We start from the raw sequence: 19,554 nt of genomic DNA, 5'->3' as shown, positions 1-19,554 counted from the left end.
TCGGTTGCAAGGTGTTGGATAGATGATTTGCAAATGTTATAGCTTTATATTTATCACTTCTCGTCCAGGTGTCATTTGCATTTTTTACTGGCGGACCGTGACAGTTTGGACTTTTTAAATATTTTGACCATTTCCAAAGAGAGGTCGCGTATTCTTATGTTGTGAAGATTTGGTAGGGCCAGCAAGATCGGCCGTTTTAACATTCTGAGACTTCTTTGCTTGAGGCTACCTAACGTCGCGTATTTTTCCAGCCAGTCGCAAACAATCGCTGCCAAGGAAATTTATTTCAATATTCCTCAACAAATCTTACGGGATCGGGATATTTTCTAGTTAGGGATGGTTAGAACTAATTATGCTTTCAACGCTCCGATTTCTAGAACTTTGTGAGAATTTAATTCGCTTTTAAATCATAGTTGCCCACATTTTTCTCCAAAAAAGCAAATTCAAATTGGTATTAAATGAATTGTTGAACTAAATTCTTAGTATTACTTAATATTCTTGCTCTGTAAATTTTAAGAAATGTTACATTTTCTTTCAGTAATTTCAATGAAACTAGTAAATTATAAGTTTAATTTATTTTTGCTTCCATTATTTAGCATTGCTCTGATTTGTATAGAAATACTGCATTTTTTAGACTATGAAATGAATAAATTAATAAATCTTGCATAAAGTTATGGAAAATGCTGTAAGACAGGCACAAATGTCTAAGTATATCAACAAAGGGAAATGAGAAGATTTTGGTAATAGAAAATTTTGTAAAAATCCAAGTAAATAATTTTTCATTTAGTAAAAAAGTTATTTAAAAACAAAATTCGATGATGAATTTTGCGCCATCTTGTATAATGGTTTTTTTAAAGGCGCACATGTGCACAAGGCCATAATAATTTTGTTCACTCACGGTTGTAACATTTTTTTATTAAAATTTCACACGCTTGAAACGGAATTGGGCGGTTTTTTCCATTTGCTCTTTGGAGAGGATGCACCAGGAGAGAATATTACCAGCCAACAAATTTTTAAAAATTGACGCGGTCTTTAAGCCACTTGAAACTTGAATTTTGTTATATTATATTAAAATCCAATGGAATATAATACTGCATACCCGAGATTTGTTGACTTTTTTTAATTTGCACATAGTCTGAAGGTTGGGTTTATATGTTTTTTTCTATTGTCTAAAAAGATTAATGAGTCCTGCTATATAACTCAGCGTATACCAAATGACGAGTGGGGTGGATTCAGCCCGTCCATCTGTTCGTGCGTTCGACAACTCGAACAAACAAACTCGTCCAACATAGATTCCCATTGAAAATGGTCGAAATTGGTCAGTAACCAAGCACACTTGCCCTACAACGGTAATTCTTAAAAAATGAAAAAACATGATTTTTCTGTTATAAGCAAAAAAAAAAAAAATTAAATTTGAGAGAAATGATAAACATAAGAGAAGAAATATAGTCGCGAAGCAACAGTCGGGTATGGCGTACGCGCCGACCCGGCGTTTTGAAGTTTCATAAGTTAAGAAGGAGCTGCTGTAATAACGGGCACACAAGTACAGTTTGATGTTAAAAATAAAATACAAAAATGTGTAAGTTAAGAAAGAGCTGCCATAATAACGGACAGACAAGTACAGATTGATGTTAAAAATAAAATTAATAAAAGTGGAATGCCCTGGTAGTTAGTGGATTTTTACTCCGATAATCGGTGGTGCTAGGCTAAATTTACTAAAACACGCCCAAACTTGTTAATATCTTTGCTCTCCACCTTATTGATACCTGACATAAATATTATTGAAATCGGACTCTTTATATCTTAAAACTAAATATCCGTCCGTTACTCTCATCTTACAATCATGTATATATAACTCTTATTGTCTGTGAGTTTGTTGGATTCCACAAATTAATAATCTGATCAAATTAAATTTTAATAAAATGTGCGCGGGTATAAAAATATCGGTCCGCGCCGAATTTGTAAGTTTTGTGAGAAATTTAGAAAGCGTACGTTGTTTTTACAAAAAGAGTTCCGCGTATGAAAAACGATTTGAAATACGAGAAGTCGAAGACGTTCATAAATAAATGGGTGCCGCGGTATACCGAAATTAAAAACGTTGACGACGTTTGCCTCCAGACGAGGCCCAAAAACAAACCTCTCCAAAGCAAAACCAGCGATTATTGGTTTGTTTGTGACAAGGTCGAACTTCTCGTGGCGTGAAGTTAAAGCAGTTTTAACGAGAAGTTGTCTTAATGTGTATAAAGACACGATTCAGGAACGTTTACGTGCAGAAAATCTCAAATTCCGGAACGCATTGAAAAAATAACTTCTCTCATTACCACACATTGGGCAATGACTGGCGCGGGCCATGGCGGAATTGGGTAAACGTAATACTTGTATTCACGGATGAATCTTCCTTTTGGGTGAGTAGTTGCATACATCGGTTCTGGTGCACTGTTGATAATCGATAACTTTAACGAACAGTTAAGCATCTAGTTAAGGTTCATTTTTAGGGCTGCTTCTCTGAAAAAGAATTTGACCATTTATTTTTGTCTACCGCCAATTTGAATGCAGATTTGATGAATAAAATTTAGCAGGAAACATTTAACAGTCAGCTGCGGAGTTTTTTGAACGAACTAGCTAATCTCGGATTTTAAAAGAAAATAACGATCCCATGCATTGAAGACGAAGATGTTTATAGTGGAAGCAGCAAAATGGCATTGAAATGTTGGATTAGACTTTACAGCCGCCTGATGCCAAATGTTTGGGCAATCGTTAATAGTTAATGGTTAATAGTTGTGGAGGTTGTAGTGGACTGGACTTTTCAAATATTTGACTCTGTAAACCGTGGAATTACCTGCAGAATGAACACCAGTCTGAAAGATCTGAAATATGCAGATGACGCTGTTTTACTCTCGCATTCGCATCATCTGCATGTGATGAAATAAAAATTTGCTTCAGCAGGAGTCCGCGAAAGCAGGACTCAAAATTAATATTAAAAAGACGGAATCTATGCGTATCAAAGCTAACAATGCTGCGCTGTTTACAATTGGTAATGAAACATTGCAGACGTTGACAGTTTTTGTAACTTGGGAAGTACGATCTCCATAGACGGTGGTGCGAAAAGTAACATTTACAACCGAATAAATAAGGCACGTAACGCATTCGCTAGGCTTCGATATACATATATGGCGCTCCAACAACATCAAAACTTGCACAAACGTTAAAGATTTTTAACGCGTGCGTTAAGCCTGTGCTGTTGTACGGATCGGAAACTTGGCTTGTGACATCGGCAACGAACGCAAAGCTGCAAGCGTTTATAAACAGGTGTCTGCGTAATATACTTAAGATATGGTGGCCAAGAGTTATAACAAACGAGGAGCTCTGGAGAAGTACGCACCAAAATAGCATCAATGGATGGATAGGGCATACTCTGCGAAAGCCTTGAGAGGAAATAGCGCATGCCGCTTTGACTTGAAACCGGCAAGGAACGAGAAGAAGAAGAGGCAGACTAGTGATGACTTGGCAAAGGACTATCCGCAATGAAACTGGAAAATCGTTTAATGAACTGAGTTTTATGTCTAGAAATAGAAATGTTTTGATTACTTTTGTTGAATTCTTAAGCTCCTAAAGGAGTATGGAATAATAATAATAATAAAATAGTTGTAGAGGTAATCTATCCAAACCGTAACCTGCATATTTTATTTCAAGGAAAAGTGAAACTAAAGTAAATTGAATCATTGCACATCAAATTAGGTTATAGTTTTAGATACTTCCATTCCCATTTCCAGTCCCATCTCATAACACATTTAATCAAATATTTACTCTCGTTCTTCCGTGAACATCAATAAATGAAAACACTTAAGAAGATGTCTTGACCTTTTAAGCAAATAACTATTTTTATTATAAAATTAAAGTTTAATTTTTTAAACTTGCGAATGCGCGCATATATTAACAATAAGTCCAGCTTAAAGTAGAAAAGTCACACATTTTTTCTTCATTTCATACCCACATAAATCTCAGGCGGTAAAAATACTGCACAAATTTGAGAATATTTTCTATTTCCATACACCAATACAAACACACAAATATCAACCAGATATCTTAGCTACTTGATGAGTTTATGGAGCAAACTTTGTTTGATTGAGATGCACTTCTTCAGCGGGCTGTGGCTCTTCGTGTTTCGGAGGCGCCTTAGGTAGGCTGAAGAATTTCTGTAAACAAAAAAGGAACGAGTAATTAATAGCCGATTCCTTGTGTAGTTGTTTCATGTTACAATTAAATGAAATAATAAAGAAATATCTATGTTGAAATGTAAAAGCAGATTTTGAAGAAAGGCATCTTTAGACTGTTCAAACTGTAATGATATATTCTGAGACGCCTAAGTTTCTGATGAGATAAGTTTGCTTGAATTTAATCATAGATAACCTCCAAATGACGAGCATCCAAATGACCTCCTCTCTCTTTTTTATTGCTTTACTTCCATAGATGGAGCTTCACGCCAACTTGGACGTTGTCAGATTGCTAACTGTTATATACTCGTATACTTAGGGTTGCCCATAAAACGCGACTTTATTTTTATTTAGGTGTTAGACATATTCAAAATGGGCCGATTTTTGTTTGAGAAGTGTCTCCGAAAAATGTCTCAAAAATTTAATAATCAGCCGCTTCAGTAATGGGGCTTAACCTTTTAGAATCTGTAAATTGGCTACGTTAGAATATTTTTAGCGAAGCGCTTTTTAGGATAATTACTCCGCCTACCATTCACAGATGATTCAAGAGTTGAAATATGAAATTCTGATGTCATTGATAAAATAAGTATCGAAAATCCTGAAAATGAACTGAAAAAGTCAGCAGTGGGTTATTGTAAAGTCAGCCGCCGAGGCCAGTTGTATGAAATTGTGTTCCTTTTTCAATGGCAAGCTTTGCTCTTTCCAAAAAAAAAAAAAAAAAAATGTTCGAAAAATATTTCAGAAACTTTTATTTATAGCCGAATTAAATGAAATTCCAAATACTGAATGGATCATCCTGTATTATAGTAAGCGAAAGAGGCAACTTCAATTGTCGTTGCGAATTCTCTATTGACGGAAGACGGGTAATTGGAAGTGGTAATTTGAGTTTTGAAAAATGAGAAAAGGTAGCCGGTATTATACCAGTTGAATACGGTGGTTGGTTGTAATTTCACAAACTTTCTTTCCACAAATCAAGCAATTTTCATTGAATTTTCGCACTCAAATGTAAAAGATACATCGATCTACAAAAGAGGTATTGAAATTTTAGAGCGGCGCTGGAATTCTTGCGTTGTCCTTCATGGAAATTACGTTGATGAATAAAGCTAATTCTAAAAAAAAAAGTGTTTTCTTTGTTGGCCCCGAGACTTTTCAGCCCAAGTGTTATATTAAAATTTAATAGGCTATATAACTGCGTACTCGTATTTTTTGAATTCTGATTAAAAAATTAGTAATTTTCATGAAAATTTGCTGAATTTTTACAGTTCTTCAGAAAGTTTGAAACTTGGGTCAATTTAGTCTGTCTTATAGAGTGCACGAATTCAAAAAGAAAAAAATATTAAAGTTAAATAAATAAAGAAATTGTCAAAGTTTGTCAAACTGCTGAGGTGCTAATTTTTTTGTGTGGGATGAATGCGTTAAGTTGCTAAAAAGTATTGATAAGGGACCAAAGGCCAGCGTAGTGCAAATGTACACGTTTATAGAAAAAAACAAAGCTTCGAAATTAGTTCACTTACATCATGTTTTCCGAAATGCCTCGCCTCCTCCATTGTGTCCGGTAATTTCTTATGCAGCGTTTCAGGCAGAAATAGCGCGCCGATTCCTCCAATTAAAAACAAAGTGCCGAGAATGTAGTAGGGCGCACGAATATTCACTGTAGTGCCCAGATACACCAGATATGGAGCTAGAACACCAACAGCATTCGCCAAGATCGTGCCCAGCGCAATGCCTGTCTGTCGCATGCACGTCGGGTAGATTTCCATGCTTTGCAGATTGACAGTGAAGAAGGTGAGTGCGTTGAGGAACTTAATGAATGTAGCCAAAAACACAGTGACCTTCTCATATTTGACATCTGCAAAGTAATTATTTGTACTTAGTCAACTATTTTTAAATATGTGTTGTGAAGCTGCTGTGTTATACCTGCGGTCAATAAAATTAATGGTACAGTAGCGAAGAAAGACATGAGGAAAGACGTACTATTCGTGAAGCGCCGTCCATATGTATCGCCTGCATAAATGAACGAACAGAGAATTATAATTCGAAAATTTTATAATATTTGAAGTAGCACTGCTGTACTTGCCCATATATCTGCCCACCAGGTAGGCGGGTATTTCGACCACGCTTTGTAGTAGGAAATTCAGGAAGGGATTACCGCCCATACGTGTGCTGAATAGAATGAGCGTGAAGTAGGAAACTGCCACCACACACCTGAAATAAAATGCGAAGACTTGCAATCATTCAATAGCCACCTTTAAATACTTCAATTCATATGCACTGTGACCCATTTCATGTGGACACAAATAGCACATTTAGCCGTTCACGCATTCTTGGCTGACCTACCAACTGAAGCCCATAATGGTGGTGTTGCGTGTTAGATGCCAGCCACTGAAGAGTGAAGCCATGCCATATGTCACCTCCTCCTCCACTCTATTCGTGTATATCTGCGCCAGCTCCTTCTCGGTCATATCGAATTGGCGGCCATTAATTCTCGCAATTTTCTTAAATTGCGTGATCGCTTCACCGTAACGATGTTTGCTAATCAACCAACGTGGCGACTCAATAACGTATCTGTGTAGAATTCAATTGCAAAAGTACTATTACTGATAAAAAAAAAACCAAAAAAAGAAAGAAATTCAATGAAGTATAAGAGTAGCAAAAACAAGCAGAACAATCAGGCGCTGTATCGAAATTGCCGGCATAGCCATAAACACTCTTATAAAACTTCATTTCTGTCCGTCTGATAGACAAGTGTATTTAGAGGCGAAAGTGGAAGGGCAGTGAAGCAAGAAAACGTGTATTGATGAAATAGCGCAGTGTAACAGCGGCAGCACGTGAAATTGAAACAATTGAATGGGTTTGATTGGATTCAGGACGACACACACCGGTTATGTGAAGTGATGTGATGCGCTCGAATGAAATTCACGAACGAAATCGATTTGAAAGTGTACAAATCGACACAATGCCCGATACAGAAATGGGCAGTCTACGTTGCACACACATATATACATATACATGTACACGTACAGATATCGCGACGGAGGCAAGTCGAATGGATGTATTTATGTATGACCATCTGAATACGCAAGTAGCAGTCGCTACAACTGCTGACCGCTGCTTCTACTCTATTGTCTGTCGTAGACAAATATATTGACATTTGCGTGTATATATGTAACATTAGGCTGAGCCGCGAAAATGTTTGTATTAATCTACACTCGGTTGAAAGCTTATCTTACAAATCTCCGCCGTGAGCATGGCCCGGATTGATATTTTTTGATAAATGAGGCGCAATAAAATAGAAACGATAAACGGGCATTTGTTGCAATGGCCCTAACTATCTAAAGTAAATAAGGAAATTTTCAGTAAAAAAATCATAAAACCCTGCGATCTCTTCTGGAAGATAGATTCATTTAAACACAAGTAGCCGCCGATATAGAATTCAGTAATTTGTGTCAAATTGACACCCTATACGTAGAGTTTTCAAAAGCCTTTGACAAAAAACTCGAACACACGCAAACTCGAATGATTAGGTTTTCATTCAACTTTCATGCCGTCGTTGAGATTTTATATTTCCAGAAGAAAATCCTTTGTACCAATTAAATATAGGTACTAAATCCTACACTTATATAGCCTTTTCGGATGTCGCAAAGGGAGTATTCTTGGTCCTACCTTATTTTCCTTTTTATTAATGACATTGGGGTCTGTTTTAACCACTGTAAGTTTTTACTCTATGCTGATGATCTAAAACTTTTTAGTAAAGTAATTAGCCAAAAGGGTGTTTCTTTAATACAATCTTCACTTAATATAAAAAAAATATTTTCACGTCACCTTTTCAAAAACTCTGAATGTTATTCCTTCCTCTTATATTTTATAAAAAGTTTCTATTAAGTTACTAAGTTAAAGAGTTTCTAAGGGTGACATTTAACTCTAGTTTTCATTCGTAAATCAAATATTATCGAAGGTTTATGCTAATTTAGCATATCTGAGGTATTATGCGAGATATTTTAAAGACCCATTTACTAGAAAAGTTGTATATAACTCCCTAGTTTGTTCTTAGCTCGAATATGCGTCTTTGGTTTGAAATCAAATTTATGTCTCACATTCAAATAGAATCGAAAGGGTACAAAGAAATTCTATTCGAGACGATTCGATTCTGCATGCAAATTGTTCATTTCTTTGACCCACTTCTACTCTACAGTAATAATAAATCTGGTATCCCTTGCCAATAGGCGGATCCTCTACTCTTTGATATTTGTTTTTGATGCTATTAGTGGTTCTGTTGATTGTCTCGAAGTTCTTGAACAGATTGATCCTAATGACCTTCACAAAACTTTACGGGTTTACTATCCATTTAACGTCAAAATAGTCAAATGAAACTATATAACTATCACTATAATTTTGTTGTTATTACGAGGGCTCTTTCTGAGTTAAGTGATATCTACAGACTACTCGACGTAGATTTCGCTATGCCAAGATTTTACCATTAAAATTAAATTGACAAAAAATTAAATAAGCGCCATCATTAAATGCTTCTACCTCCAAAAATGTCTGCGAAAAACGCGCCCACTTAGCGAAAGCATTGAAACTCTGCTTCTCCAGTACAGTACCCGAGAATAGCGTAAAAAAGTGGAAGAAATTGTACTAGCTGATTCACCAGTATGACATTTAGGTCACACAGATCTCGTTTGTAGGGTATAAAAAGTTAGTGATACCAATAGACTAAGCAACAGAATATTGCTTAGAACATATTTTCATCACCCACCAACAAGAAGTTTAAGGCTTCAAGCTATGCGGAAAGGTGTATGAAGTTTGGGATAACAAGGGACGTGTTTAATGAATTGCGGGTGAATTAACAGGATTGAATATTAATAGAGAAATACTAATACACCTGTTGCTATTATTACTACACTGTGCGACAAAAATATTTTTTTTGTTAATCAGGAAAAATTTCACATGCACATGAGACAATGGATTTTATATAGGAATGCTGCATACTCAATTTTTCTTTTTCATCAATTTAAGGTACCACATTTCTCACCTTTCTGACACAAAATACTTCATCGCCTTGGATAAGCTTTTTTACAATAGTTCAGAGTCCTCTTACTTTTGCACAAAACCTACTACTCGAAAGTACCTGGGTACCTCACCCTCAGAATAACTGCCTCAAAGTCAGTGAGAAGCTCTAAACTTTTCGCTGCTGGATACAAAACGCTAACGTCAGAAAGACAGTTCTCGGTGCATGTGACTCGACTTTGGATTTCCTTTTCCCAAAACCTAGCATCTAGTATGAACAAATTAAGATGGGAACTTCAGAGATATATTAGCACTAAGCAGCTAATTTTAATTCATAAATAAAGTTCACTTGATTTGTTTTTCTATGCAACTTAAAATATCTTTGTAAATTTTCTCATGAAAGTTGTCACAGCTGATAATTATAAGATTCTGTGCTAGGATCGATTCTTTAAACAAATAAGATACATAAATAAAAACATTTTTAAGGGTCATTAAAGTTAGAGGACTTAATTTTCAATAAATATTTTAAATACTTGTGTGAATGCTATGCTATTAATGGAGCTAGATAGTATTAGTGTCTCACGATGTTCTTATGAACGCACACAATGCAAATAAAATGAAGAAGCATGGGAAGCCACCAAAGAAAAGATACTGTGGAAACTGCTAGCAAAAGCTTTAAATTATCAAGGCAACGCACCTGAATGCCGAACTAGAAGTCGTCTTAGATCTCAGAAACTTCTTACTCTTTCCGCGACTTAAGGAGCTGCTCAGAAGTCGAAGATGGTCGCGAGGTAGAAATTACCGTAAAAATATTTCTCGATGATCAAGAGTGGCAATTTTTTTTAAGGTATATAGCTTTAGAGTAGTTATATAGCTTTAGAGGGCAGACGGACTTAATGTATACATTATATTAAACGATTATATTGCCGATGAATTGGCCAACTGTGGATAAACCGCTGAGGGACCAGAGCCAATAATCGGAATCATTTCTACAAGAATCATGAAGTGGATCAGCTATTATGTATGCAGTTTACATAAACAGCGATGGTTCGGTCAAGAACATTGCAGAACTGCAAAAGGTTTTGTGACAAGAACAGAAAACTGTCGAACTCTCTTCTAAAACTTCGTAGAAAAGACGTTCGGTTGATGGCCGGTAGTTTTGTAGGGCACAACCCATGGGGTCAGCATATGATCACCATTGGAAGCATTGAGGACCCGATTTGCCGGTACTGCTAAGTGGAGGCGGATAGCACTGAACATTTTCATTGTGAGTGTCCTACTTTTGCTAGAGAAAGGCTACGAGTTTCGGGCTTAGAAGTCATGAGAATGAGTAATATTCATTTGCTCAAACTGGAGGATACTCTGGAAAATTCGCGAAGGCTTCCTATCTCTGTATCCGTCTCTATTCTATCCTATATCTTTATTTCGGTTACTTCTCCCGTTTCCTCCTTGACTATCTACCCTTTCCTTTTCCATAGCTTTGAATACAATGGGCGTTTTAGCCTGAGTGGTTTAGGACTCATCAGTCTCTTGGTGCTTCTTGGGTCGCATTTTTCACATTTGAATTTCAAGTAGGAAAATAAATTTAATTTGAAGAAATAAATGCCGCATAATTTACTGATTATCATTACATTTTGATTTAATTTCGCGTAGTTTCTTCGATTTAATTTTTTTTTTTATTCCATATTGCTTTTCGCAGGAGCAGAACACATTGCTTGCTAACTTACTAAAATTTTTATTTTGAAAAAATTAAAATTGGAAAGAAAAAAATTAAGAAATGGGAAAAATGAGAATTTGAACATGAGAAAATTAAGTTTATTGACAAAGAAAACTGGTATGCATTTAATGAAGGATGTAACTTGCTTTAGTGAATAAATGCTAACCCCGATATATAGGGGCGTAGCATCTGGCATATAGACCCAAATGTGAAAACCAATGTGTCTCCAAACCCAAGTACGCGAGTGAACTGAAACCTGTCGCGAATGCATAAGTTGTATGTGCCACAGTCATGGGGGAAAAATGGTAGGTATTCGAAGAGGGGACATGGCAAGGATGATAAATTACCAAATTTGCTATTTAGCTATGGTGAAAAAGAAAGTGGTGAGAGGAACTTTGGCTACCACGTCACTTCAAAGATTCGGAGGCCGAATCCGGCACCTTCTTTTTATACATTTATTCACACGTATTAACGAAGCAACAAGGATGTGAAGGATGTGTTAATTTTTTTCGTATATCATTAAAGCAGGCTCGAATTCGCTCAGAGTCGAAAGGGGATCTGCTACCATAAATGCCATAACTTTAAAAATCGTTTCACCCTTACAGCATGGCACTTCGCATACAAATTTAAATCTCATATTGCGTGTACAAAATAAAAAAGTCAACGGAAATTTTAATTTCAAAAGTTTTAATTAAAAAAAAGCCTATTAATTACTATGTAGTGGGAATTGATATTGACCGAATTTTTGACTACGGGCGATACTAGTAGTACTTAAACTTTCATTAACCTTTGCTCGTTTTTGACTGCGGCCGCACCCCGCCTAATTTAAATACATATATGGTATACATACATAAAAACACATGCACTGTTACGGTGCGTCACGTCGTATAAGCAATTTCTATACTGCGGCATTTAAACTGTGGCTAAACGCTTTGCGCGTTGTGGCACTTCAAATACTAGTGGTGCTAGATTTTTTTTATTACTGTTGTTGTACTCATCATACTCCTGCAGAACTTAGTTTGTACATATACGTACTTGAAGAAAATTAAAACAATTGCAGTCGGTATTGTCGTGAGCCACATAAAAGCATACCAATCACGTAGCCACCAGAAGAGCAATGGCATCAACGATGTTCCAATGGACCAGCCAATGCTCTGGTAAATTGCGATGATGCTGCGATCTTGTCTGCGAAAGAAATAAGCAAGAAAAATATCAAATACAAGGCAATGAAGTTATATACATATATACATATATGGAGTTGTCAAGTAGGCGTAACTAATTGTACTATACTCTTAGATATTTTTTTAAGTTTAAATATAAGTGCTCTTGTGGCTGTGTGTGGGCTCAATCGTGTAGAACATACATATATGTTTTAAGCATGCACATTTTTCCGATTTTTACGGTCCCGTGATTTTCGGGATCTCTAAGTACAATATCGGGATATCGAGACTAGTCCCGGGACCAGTTATTTTGTAACAACTTAACTTAAAAAAATGCATCCATATTGTTTGAGAAGCTCTCCTACCATATAATATTGTACATAATAAATAAAGTGAATATTATTTCATAAGTAACAAAACAAAAGATTTGTACGAGGGGTGCCTTTTATATTTCGAGATTTGGCAACCCTGGAGTTGCAATCTGGCAACTGACAGCTGTATAGCAAAGTTTCACATTTTTTGGCTTTTACGTACTCAGAACGTTTTGAAATACCAGCACTATTTGTGTTGTTTACAGTAACTTAAAAGATTCATCTCGGTCCAAAAATGGAATTAAATCGTGAACATTTTCGTGCGATTATTTTTTACAACTTTCGACGTGGATTAACTCAGCAACATTGCTTGGATGAACTTAATTCAGTTTTTGACGATGAAGCTCCATCAAGGACCAGTGTTTATCGATGGTATGGTGAATTGAATCGTGGTCGTAGTTCACTCCAAGACGAATTTCGTGAAGGTCGTCCAAAATCAGTTGTTGTTCCGAAAACCATTGATGCTGTGCGCGAACTGATATTGCAAGATCGTCATGTGACCTATCGTGAGATTGAGACAATCTTAGGCATTAGTGGGACCAGCATACATTCAATATTGCATAAACATTTGACTGGCAAAAAAATTTGTTCGCGTTGGATCCCACACAATTTATCAATCGCTCAAAAAAAGGCTCGTGTCGATTGGTCGAATGAAATGCTCCAAAAATACGATCGCGGGGCTTCGAAACACGTCTATGACATCGTGACAGGTGATGAATCATGGATTTACGCGTATGAGCCCGAAAGTAAACAGCAGTCGACTGTATGGGTGTTTCAAGATGAGCCAAATCCAACAAAAGTTGTTCTCGCACGAAGCCCTTCCAAGCAAATGGTCGCCTGTTTTTTCGGAAAAACTGGACATGTCGCAACCGTACCACTAGAACAACGCAGAACAGTTGTCTTCCAAGAAATTAGGAAAACCAATCACCAAAGACGGATCACTCTTCACCGAGCTCTCACACATCGGCTCAAACAACTGCATTTTTGAGCACCCAAAACATCGAATTAATGGGTCATCCGCCGTATAGTCCTGACTTGGCACCGAATGACTTCTTTTTATTCCCGTACGTAAAAAACAAACTGAAAGGTCAACGTTTTTCGACACCTGAAGAAGCGGTTGCGGCATTCAGAATGCATGTTTTGGAGGTACCTCATTCAGAGTGGCAAAAGTGCTCCGACAATTGGTTCAAACGCATGCAAAAGTGTATAGATCTTCATGGAGAATATTTTGAAAAACACTAAAGTGATTTTCGATGATTAAAATTTGTTTTTGTTCTCTAATCCCGAAATATAAAAGGCACCCCTCGTATGTATGCCTTTAATAAACATGTAAAGATTCTTCGAATAGTGACGCCAAGAAGTCAGAAGCGCATAATTCCTAGACGGTATCTTCTTTATGTCATCTTTAATTTTTTTCAAGTAGACAAATGGTCGGTCTTTAGGAAAAACATGAAAAAATGGTTATTTTTTTTTGGTGGAAATAATCATCCTAATGAATTGACAATTCAATGGTTGTTGAAAAAAGTTGAAGAAACTGGTTCTATCGAGCTTAGAATAAGGACTGGCAGATTAAAAACTGGGCGTTATGTTGAAAGTAATGCTGCTGTAGGGTAAGGTTGCTGGTTGCTAATTTTTTTTTTGCTTTAAAAGTTGATTTTTCTACTTCTATTTTATATTAAGAAATTACTATCTACCGTTAAATTCATTGTAGCTGAAAAGTGTAGTGGTTCACGAATTTTACGTAGCGCGCTTGTCCACAGACACATGCACATACATACATATGTACAACATAATGCACATAATACTAAATAAACGAATTTTTTGAGAAACGAAATTATACTTAACACTTTGTTGACTGGTCACGAGTTAACTTGTGTCTTCATGCCTAAATGTTGTTGACAGATTACGAGCTATTCGCGCATTAGCTATTTCAATTCAAAGTTATCTATATACTAGCAAGCCCGGCCCGCTTCGCTGGGCACACTAAAATAGAATAGATATGGTTTAGAACAGAAAAGATATGGTTTTCATATTATTTATTTCTTTATTCTTTATTCAAGCGCTTTGGCATAAACAATATTTTTTGTTTTTCTATTTGTTTTTGAGTAAATATATAATGCTGTTAGCTTCCCAACACGTGAACAGCCGACGTATAGTTGACCATGGGTGAATACTGGTTCTTCTAAATTGTTAATTGAAAAAATAATTATTTTTTTTTTTCTTTTTGATGATTGTTTCTTAGTTATTCATTTGCGTTGATTTGAAATTAAAAAAAAATCTTCTTTTTTCATGATCATCAAGTGTGAACAATGTGTGTAAGTTTGGTTTAATTCGGCGCAAAGACACGGCGGGTCCACGTTTTGGTATATATTTCGAGACCCTAGTCGTCAATAGGTATGAAAATTACCCCGTATTAAAGCACTTATCAACAGCTTTCATTTGATGCCCATATTGTACATACACAACCAAAGGTTACCCAGGTCCACGTTTTGACCTATATTTCGAGACCCCAGTCACGGAGCGGCGTTTAATCTCAACTTTTAAACCTTCCCTGGATCTTCACGGATATTTCAAGACCAAGATAAGATAAATCCGTTCAGCCGTTCTCGACTTTTAGCGAGACTAACGAACAGCAATTGATTTTTATATATATAGATTACATATAAAAATTCAGCCGTTTTTCGCGTTGTGATGAACTTTACGAAGAATGGCTCAACCGATTTTAACCAAACTGTGCCATATTGAAAAGACACATGTGGAAAAGGTTTGTGTTTTAAAATTTTAAGAATCGGATACCAGGGTCTCGAGAAATAGGCCAAAACGTGGACCCGGCTAACCCTATGATGTGTTTGTACAATATGGATAGCAAATGGAAGCTGTTGATAAGTGCTTTAATACGGGGTAATTTTCATACCTATTGATAACTGGGGTCTGGAAATATATGCCAAAACGTGGACCCGCCGTGTCTTTGCACCGAATTAAACCAAACTTACACACATTATTAAGTAAGTATTGAAAATGGGTTTCGTAAAGTTTGGTTGTAATTCGGAACACCGGCAACGCGTACAGCGTTCTTTTGAACCAGCCATAATGTCGTTTACTTTTTTAACGCTTGGGGCGGAACTGAACTGTCAAATTGACAGTGTGAGTTACAATGTGTCAATATTTCTTTCTGATTTGGACGCCATAAGGAGAAGACATAAGTGCAAAGTGTAAACATTTTTTGTGAATTTTTTTGGAGTGGATTTTGGAACAGCGAATGTTCACATGAAATTATGTTTTGTGGATTTATTTTTTCGGTTTATATGCGATAAGCTACGATACACCATGAGTGAAAAAAATGGTAAAAAAAAAATGAAAAAACAAAAGAAATTGGTAAAGGATGCAAAAGAAGAGCACGAAAAATGCGAAACTTTGATGAAAAAATTAATAGTCTTATCATGCAAATTGTCAACAATTTTCAAGAAAAGAAGAAAAGAGATGATTTAAGAAAATCACAACAAAATAAATAATCCTGACCATGTGGACTTGGGCTTTCAAACACATATGCATCGAAAATATAATCCACAAATTGAAAAAAAAGAGGTTGTCTGTAAAGTCGGTTTACTGACGATAGTTTAACGTGACAACGTCATAAGAAAATACTAATGCAATGGTTGCAATTTTCAAAACAAAATTTTAATTTTATTTGTTTGATAGATATTTTGTATGGATATAGAGGAGGAGGTAAATGGAATTGCAATGGAATAGGTCAAGTTACATTTACACGAACGTGAACAATTACGGAACATTTATCAAATTCATGAAAGATATCTTCAATTTCGATTGTGCATCAGACGTTAATAAGTCAACAACACTAAGCGGTACCATCATCGATTTGCCTTTTTCAAGACACTTTACACTCGAAACACTCCCTTTCATTTCCTACTTTATCTATCATCGTCCTATTCTCAACAGAGAAATGGTTCATTACCATGCACACAGGAAGAAGGCATATGCAAATACAAGTATGTGAATTTATATACATATGCGCATATACATACATATATATGCTCACTCAGGTAGGACAGAGCCAGATGTCGAACGTTGCCGAACGCGGGGACCGATTGTGCTCTTTGTCGTTCGTTCCGCGCTCTCGCTTGCAGTTCAAGCATATTAGCTTACATTTGCTTGCGTACGGAATAGATTCGTATATTTGATATGCCCATATGATTTGTATGCATCTTTCCATATAGATTTGTTCTTTTTGAAAATTGCGCGAAATTGTATATGTAAATGCATGTTTATATACATATATTAGTATACAACATATCTTATAAGGTATGTGGTAAATGTTACCATACATTTATTCGTTCATATATATTATAATAAAAAAATTAATAATAATAACTTGGTTTTATTTTAAATTTTTCAAGTAAATCAAATTAATAATAATCAATAAGAAGGCATATGCAAATACAAATACGTGAATTTATATATGTACATATGCGCATATACATACATATATACACGCACTTAAGTAGGAGAGAGCAAAATGTCGAACGTTGCCGTTCGTTTGCTTTGTTCGTTCCGCGCTTTCGCTTGCAGTTCATTCAAGGTAACGGCAATGAGCAAGGTAACGACAAATGAGCAAGGTAACGACAAATTAGCAAGGTAACGACACATTTTTTCGTGCGTGCAGCCTGTTAAATCGAATTATAAGACGTTATCACGTCAAAAAACATGTTTTAAAATCTCTGAATACCATAATTACAATCATTTTTATTGCAGTACAAATGCCAAGACAATCACGTAATCATATTGGTCGTTCGACAAATAATAATAGGCGCATGAGAAATGCCCGGAATAACGCGACATCAGAAGAACGTCAAGAACAAAAAGAAGTAGTCAAACGATTGATGAATAATGTTATCCAAGCTACTATTTTAATGGCAAATTCAAGAATGAAGACGTTCTAATACCAAGAACTCCAATGATTCCAGCTGAATTGCCATTTGAATTCAAGCGTTTGCAACTGCCCATTCGTTTAGCATTTGCTAAACTAACTATCAATAAATCACAAGGGCAAACTTTAGAAATATGCGGGATGAATTTAGAAGAACCAGTATTCACCCATGGTCAACTATACGTTTGCTGTTCACGTGTTGGAAAGCCAACAACATTATATATTTACTCAAAAACAAATAGAAAAGCAAAAAATATTGTTTATGCCAAAGCAATTGAATAAAGAATAAAGAAATAAATAATATGAAAACCATATATTTTCTGTTCTAAACCATATCTATTCTATTTTAAAGTGCCCAGCGAAGCGGGCCGGGTTTGCTAGTATAAATATATATTTTGAATTGCGAAATATTATAGATTCAGCCTAAATTGCCACTCTTCCAAAATTCTTGGACATAAGTACATAAGCACGAGTCGTTTGACAATTCAGTTTAGCTAATAATAAAGGCATTAGTGCACGTACCTATGTATACTTGGGTAGCTCCCCCCCATTAAAATGTATTTTTTACTTTAAATCGCTTTTATCTGTCAATCACTCTAGGACCTTGATTTAATTAGGGAAATTTATTTGATGATGAAATCAAAGCAAAACCCTCTGAAAGGCTTGCATTGACGTCCTGATAAATATCGCCATCGAAGTACTGAAATACTCGCTCGACACATTTTTTGACCATGCAAATTCTTATGATTTGATTGTTTACACATTTAGAGCTAAAATAACAGAAAAGAAACTTTTAAATCAAAAAAGTTTTTTTATTTTGTAAAATTTTTAATATGGTAAATTTTGAATGAGAGTGACCGAATTATTTTGCTTATTGTTTTATTCTATTGATGAAATTTAACAGGTAATATCCGCAAAAAAGTGAGAGCTAAGAAGCTCTAACCTTCGCCGCGTGAGAGCAGGACAGCTGAGGAGAAGGTGCTGAGATGATAAAGACTTATCCCTCAAACAGCTTCGGCAAAAAAAAGGACTTGAAGTAACGCTAAATCGCACCGCCTTAATACTTAGTGAACAATTTGCGGGAAGGGTACCCACAAAATGCGAGAACTGCGGCTTTGTTAACCTTATAAATTCCTTGGAGTACCCCTGATCCACATCTAGCTGGAAGAGTTTACCGAACTTGCAAGTTTGTGCACTCGCTGACTTCAAGCAAAGCCCCCCTTCCAGGAGCCTGTGGTTTGCCAAGAGAATCTTAATCTTCTAATTTCTCATGGAAATCAATAAATTTTAGCTAGCTCATTTAACCAGCAGTTTTCAGCAATGACCCTGCTACCAGGTAATCAAATAAACCTAACTTCCAAGCATTCGAAAATGGTCAAAAGGAAAGCCAGACATTCCCTGACTTGGGCTCTAATTTTCCATTAGCTTTTCGAGTAAATGTTTACTTCCCTAACAGTTGTTATATTACACAACGAGCAACCTATCAACTGCTCCGCGCTGAATATTCTTACCCAAACCAAATCGCTAAAAGGGTGCTCACGTCGCACACAGGAGGAGGAGCTCTGCCAAATACCCAAAAGCTTGTAAATGTCAATTATATATACATATGTAACATATATTCCCAGCCTTAAGTAACTATTTGTGCCAGATAGCATTAATTTTTCAAAAATTAAAATACTTAAAATTGAGGCTAATTTAATGTTTGACCTCATCATGTGATGAAAAGCTTTTTCCAGGCATGCATTTTCTTAGCTCTGGAAACAGATGAAAGTCTTAAAAGCCAAATCTGGTGAATACTGTGGTTACTGTAACCATTTTAACTTTAATTCAGGGACTTTAGCCATTGCCAAAGTGCTCTTGTGCCCTGATGAAAATAATTTTTTTCTTTTGCAACCTGGATCTTTTTTCACGAATTTTTACTTCAGTTAATCTAAAAGGTTACAAGAATATTCAGAATTTATTGTTTCACCTGTCTGCAAAACAAAAACTGATGCTAACACCTTTTGGCCAATTTTTGGGCACGAACTCGTTTCGAAACCGAAGAACCAGGTGCACACTACTCTTTAACATCTTGTCTTGACTTAAATTAACGGCGATAGAACAGAGTCTCATCCATTGTGATAAATCGATGGAGAAAATC

General features: G+C 36.0%; 1 protein-coding gene across 2 annotated transcripts in view; it reads right to left on the bottom strand.

Moving 5' to 3' along the window:
- Positions 1-4,026: 4,026 nt before the first annotated feature.
- The window catches only part of LOC128855047 (carcinine transporter), a 53,036-nt gene continuing 37,508 nt past the window's right edge, over positions 4,027-19,554 (bottom strand). For both annotated transcript variants that reach the window (XM_054089630.1, XM_054089631.1), the window contains exons 6-11: positions 11,974-12,123; positions 6,552-6,779; positions 6,292-6,419; positions 6,132-6,218; positions 5,729-6,063; positions 4,027-4,196 (exon numbers count right to left, since the gene is read on the bottom strand). In XM_054089630.1, the coding sequence (XP_053945605.1) occupies positions 4,104-4,196; positions 5,729-6,063; positions 6,132-6,218; positions 6,292-6,419; positions 6,552-6,779; positions 11,974-12,123 (1,021 nt within the window). In that variant the 3' untranslated portion in view covers positions 4,027-4,103. The remainder of the gene's footprint in view (positions 4,197-5,728; positions 6,064-6,131; positions 6,219-6,291; positions 6,420-6,551; positions 6,780-11,973; positions 12,124-19,554) is intronic.

The sequence above is a fragment of the Anastrepha ludens genome, chromosome 2, assembly GCF_028408465.1.
Source record: "Anastrepha ludens isolate Willacy chromosome 2, idAnaLude1.1, whole genome shotgun sequence".
Taxonomy (NCBI): Eukaryota; Metazoa; Arthropoda; class Insecta; order Diptera; family Tephritidae; genus Anastrepha; species Anastrepha ludens.
Note: the sequence above shows the minus strand (reverse complement) of the source record. Positions and strands in the feature narration are given on the sequence as shown.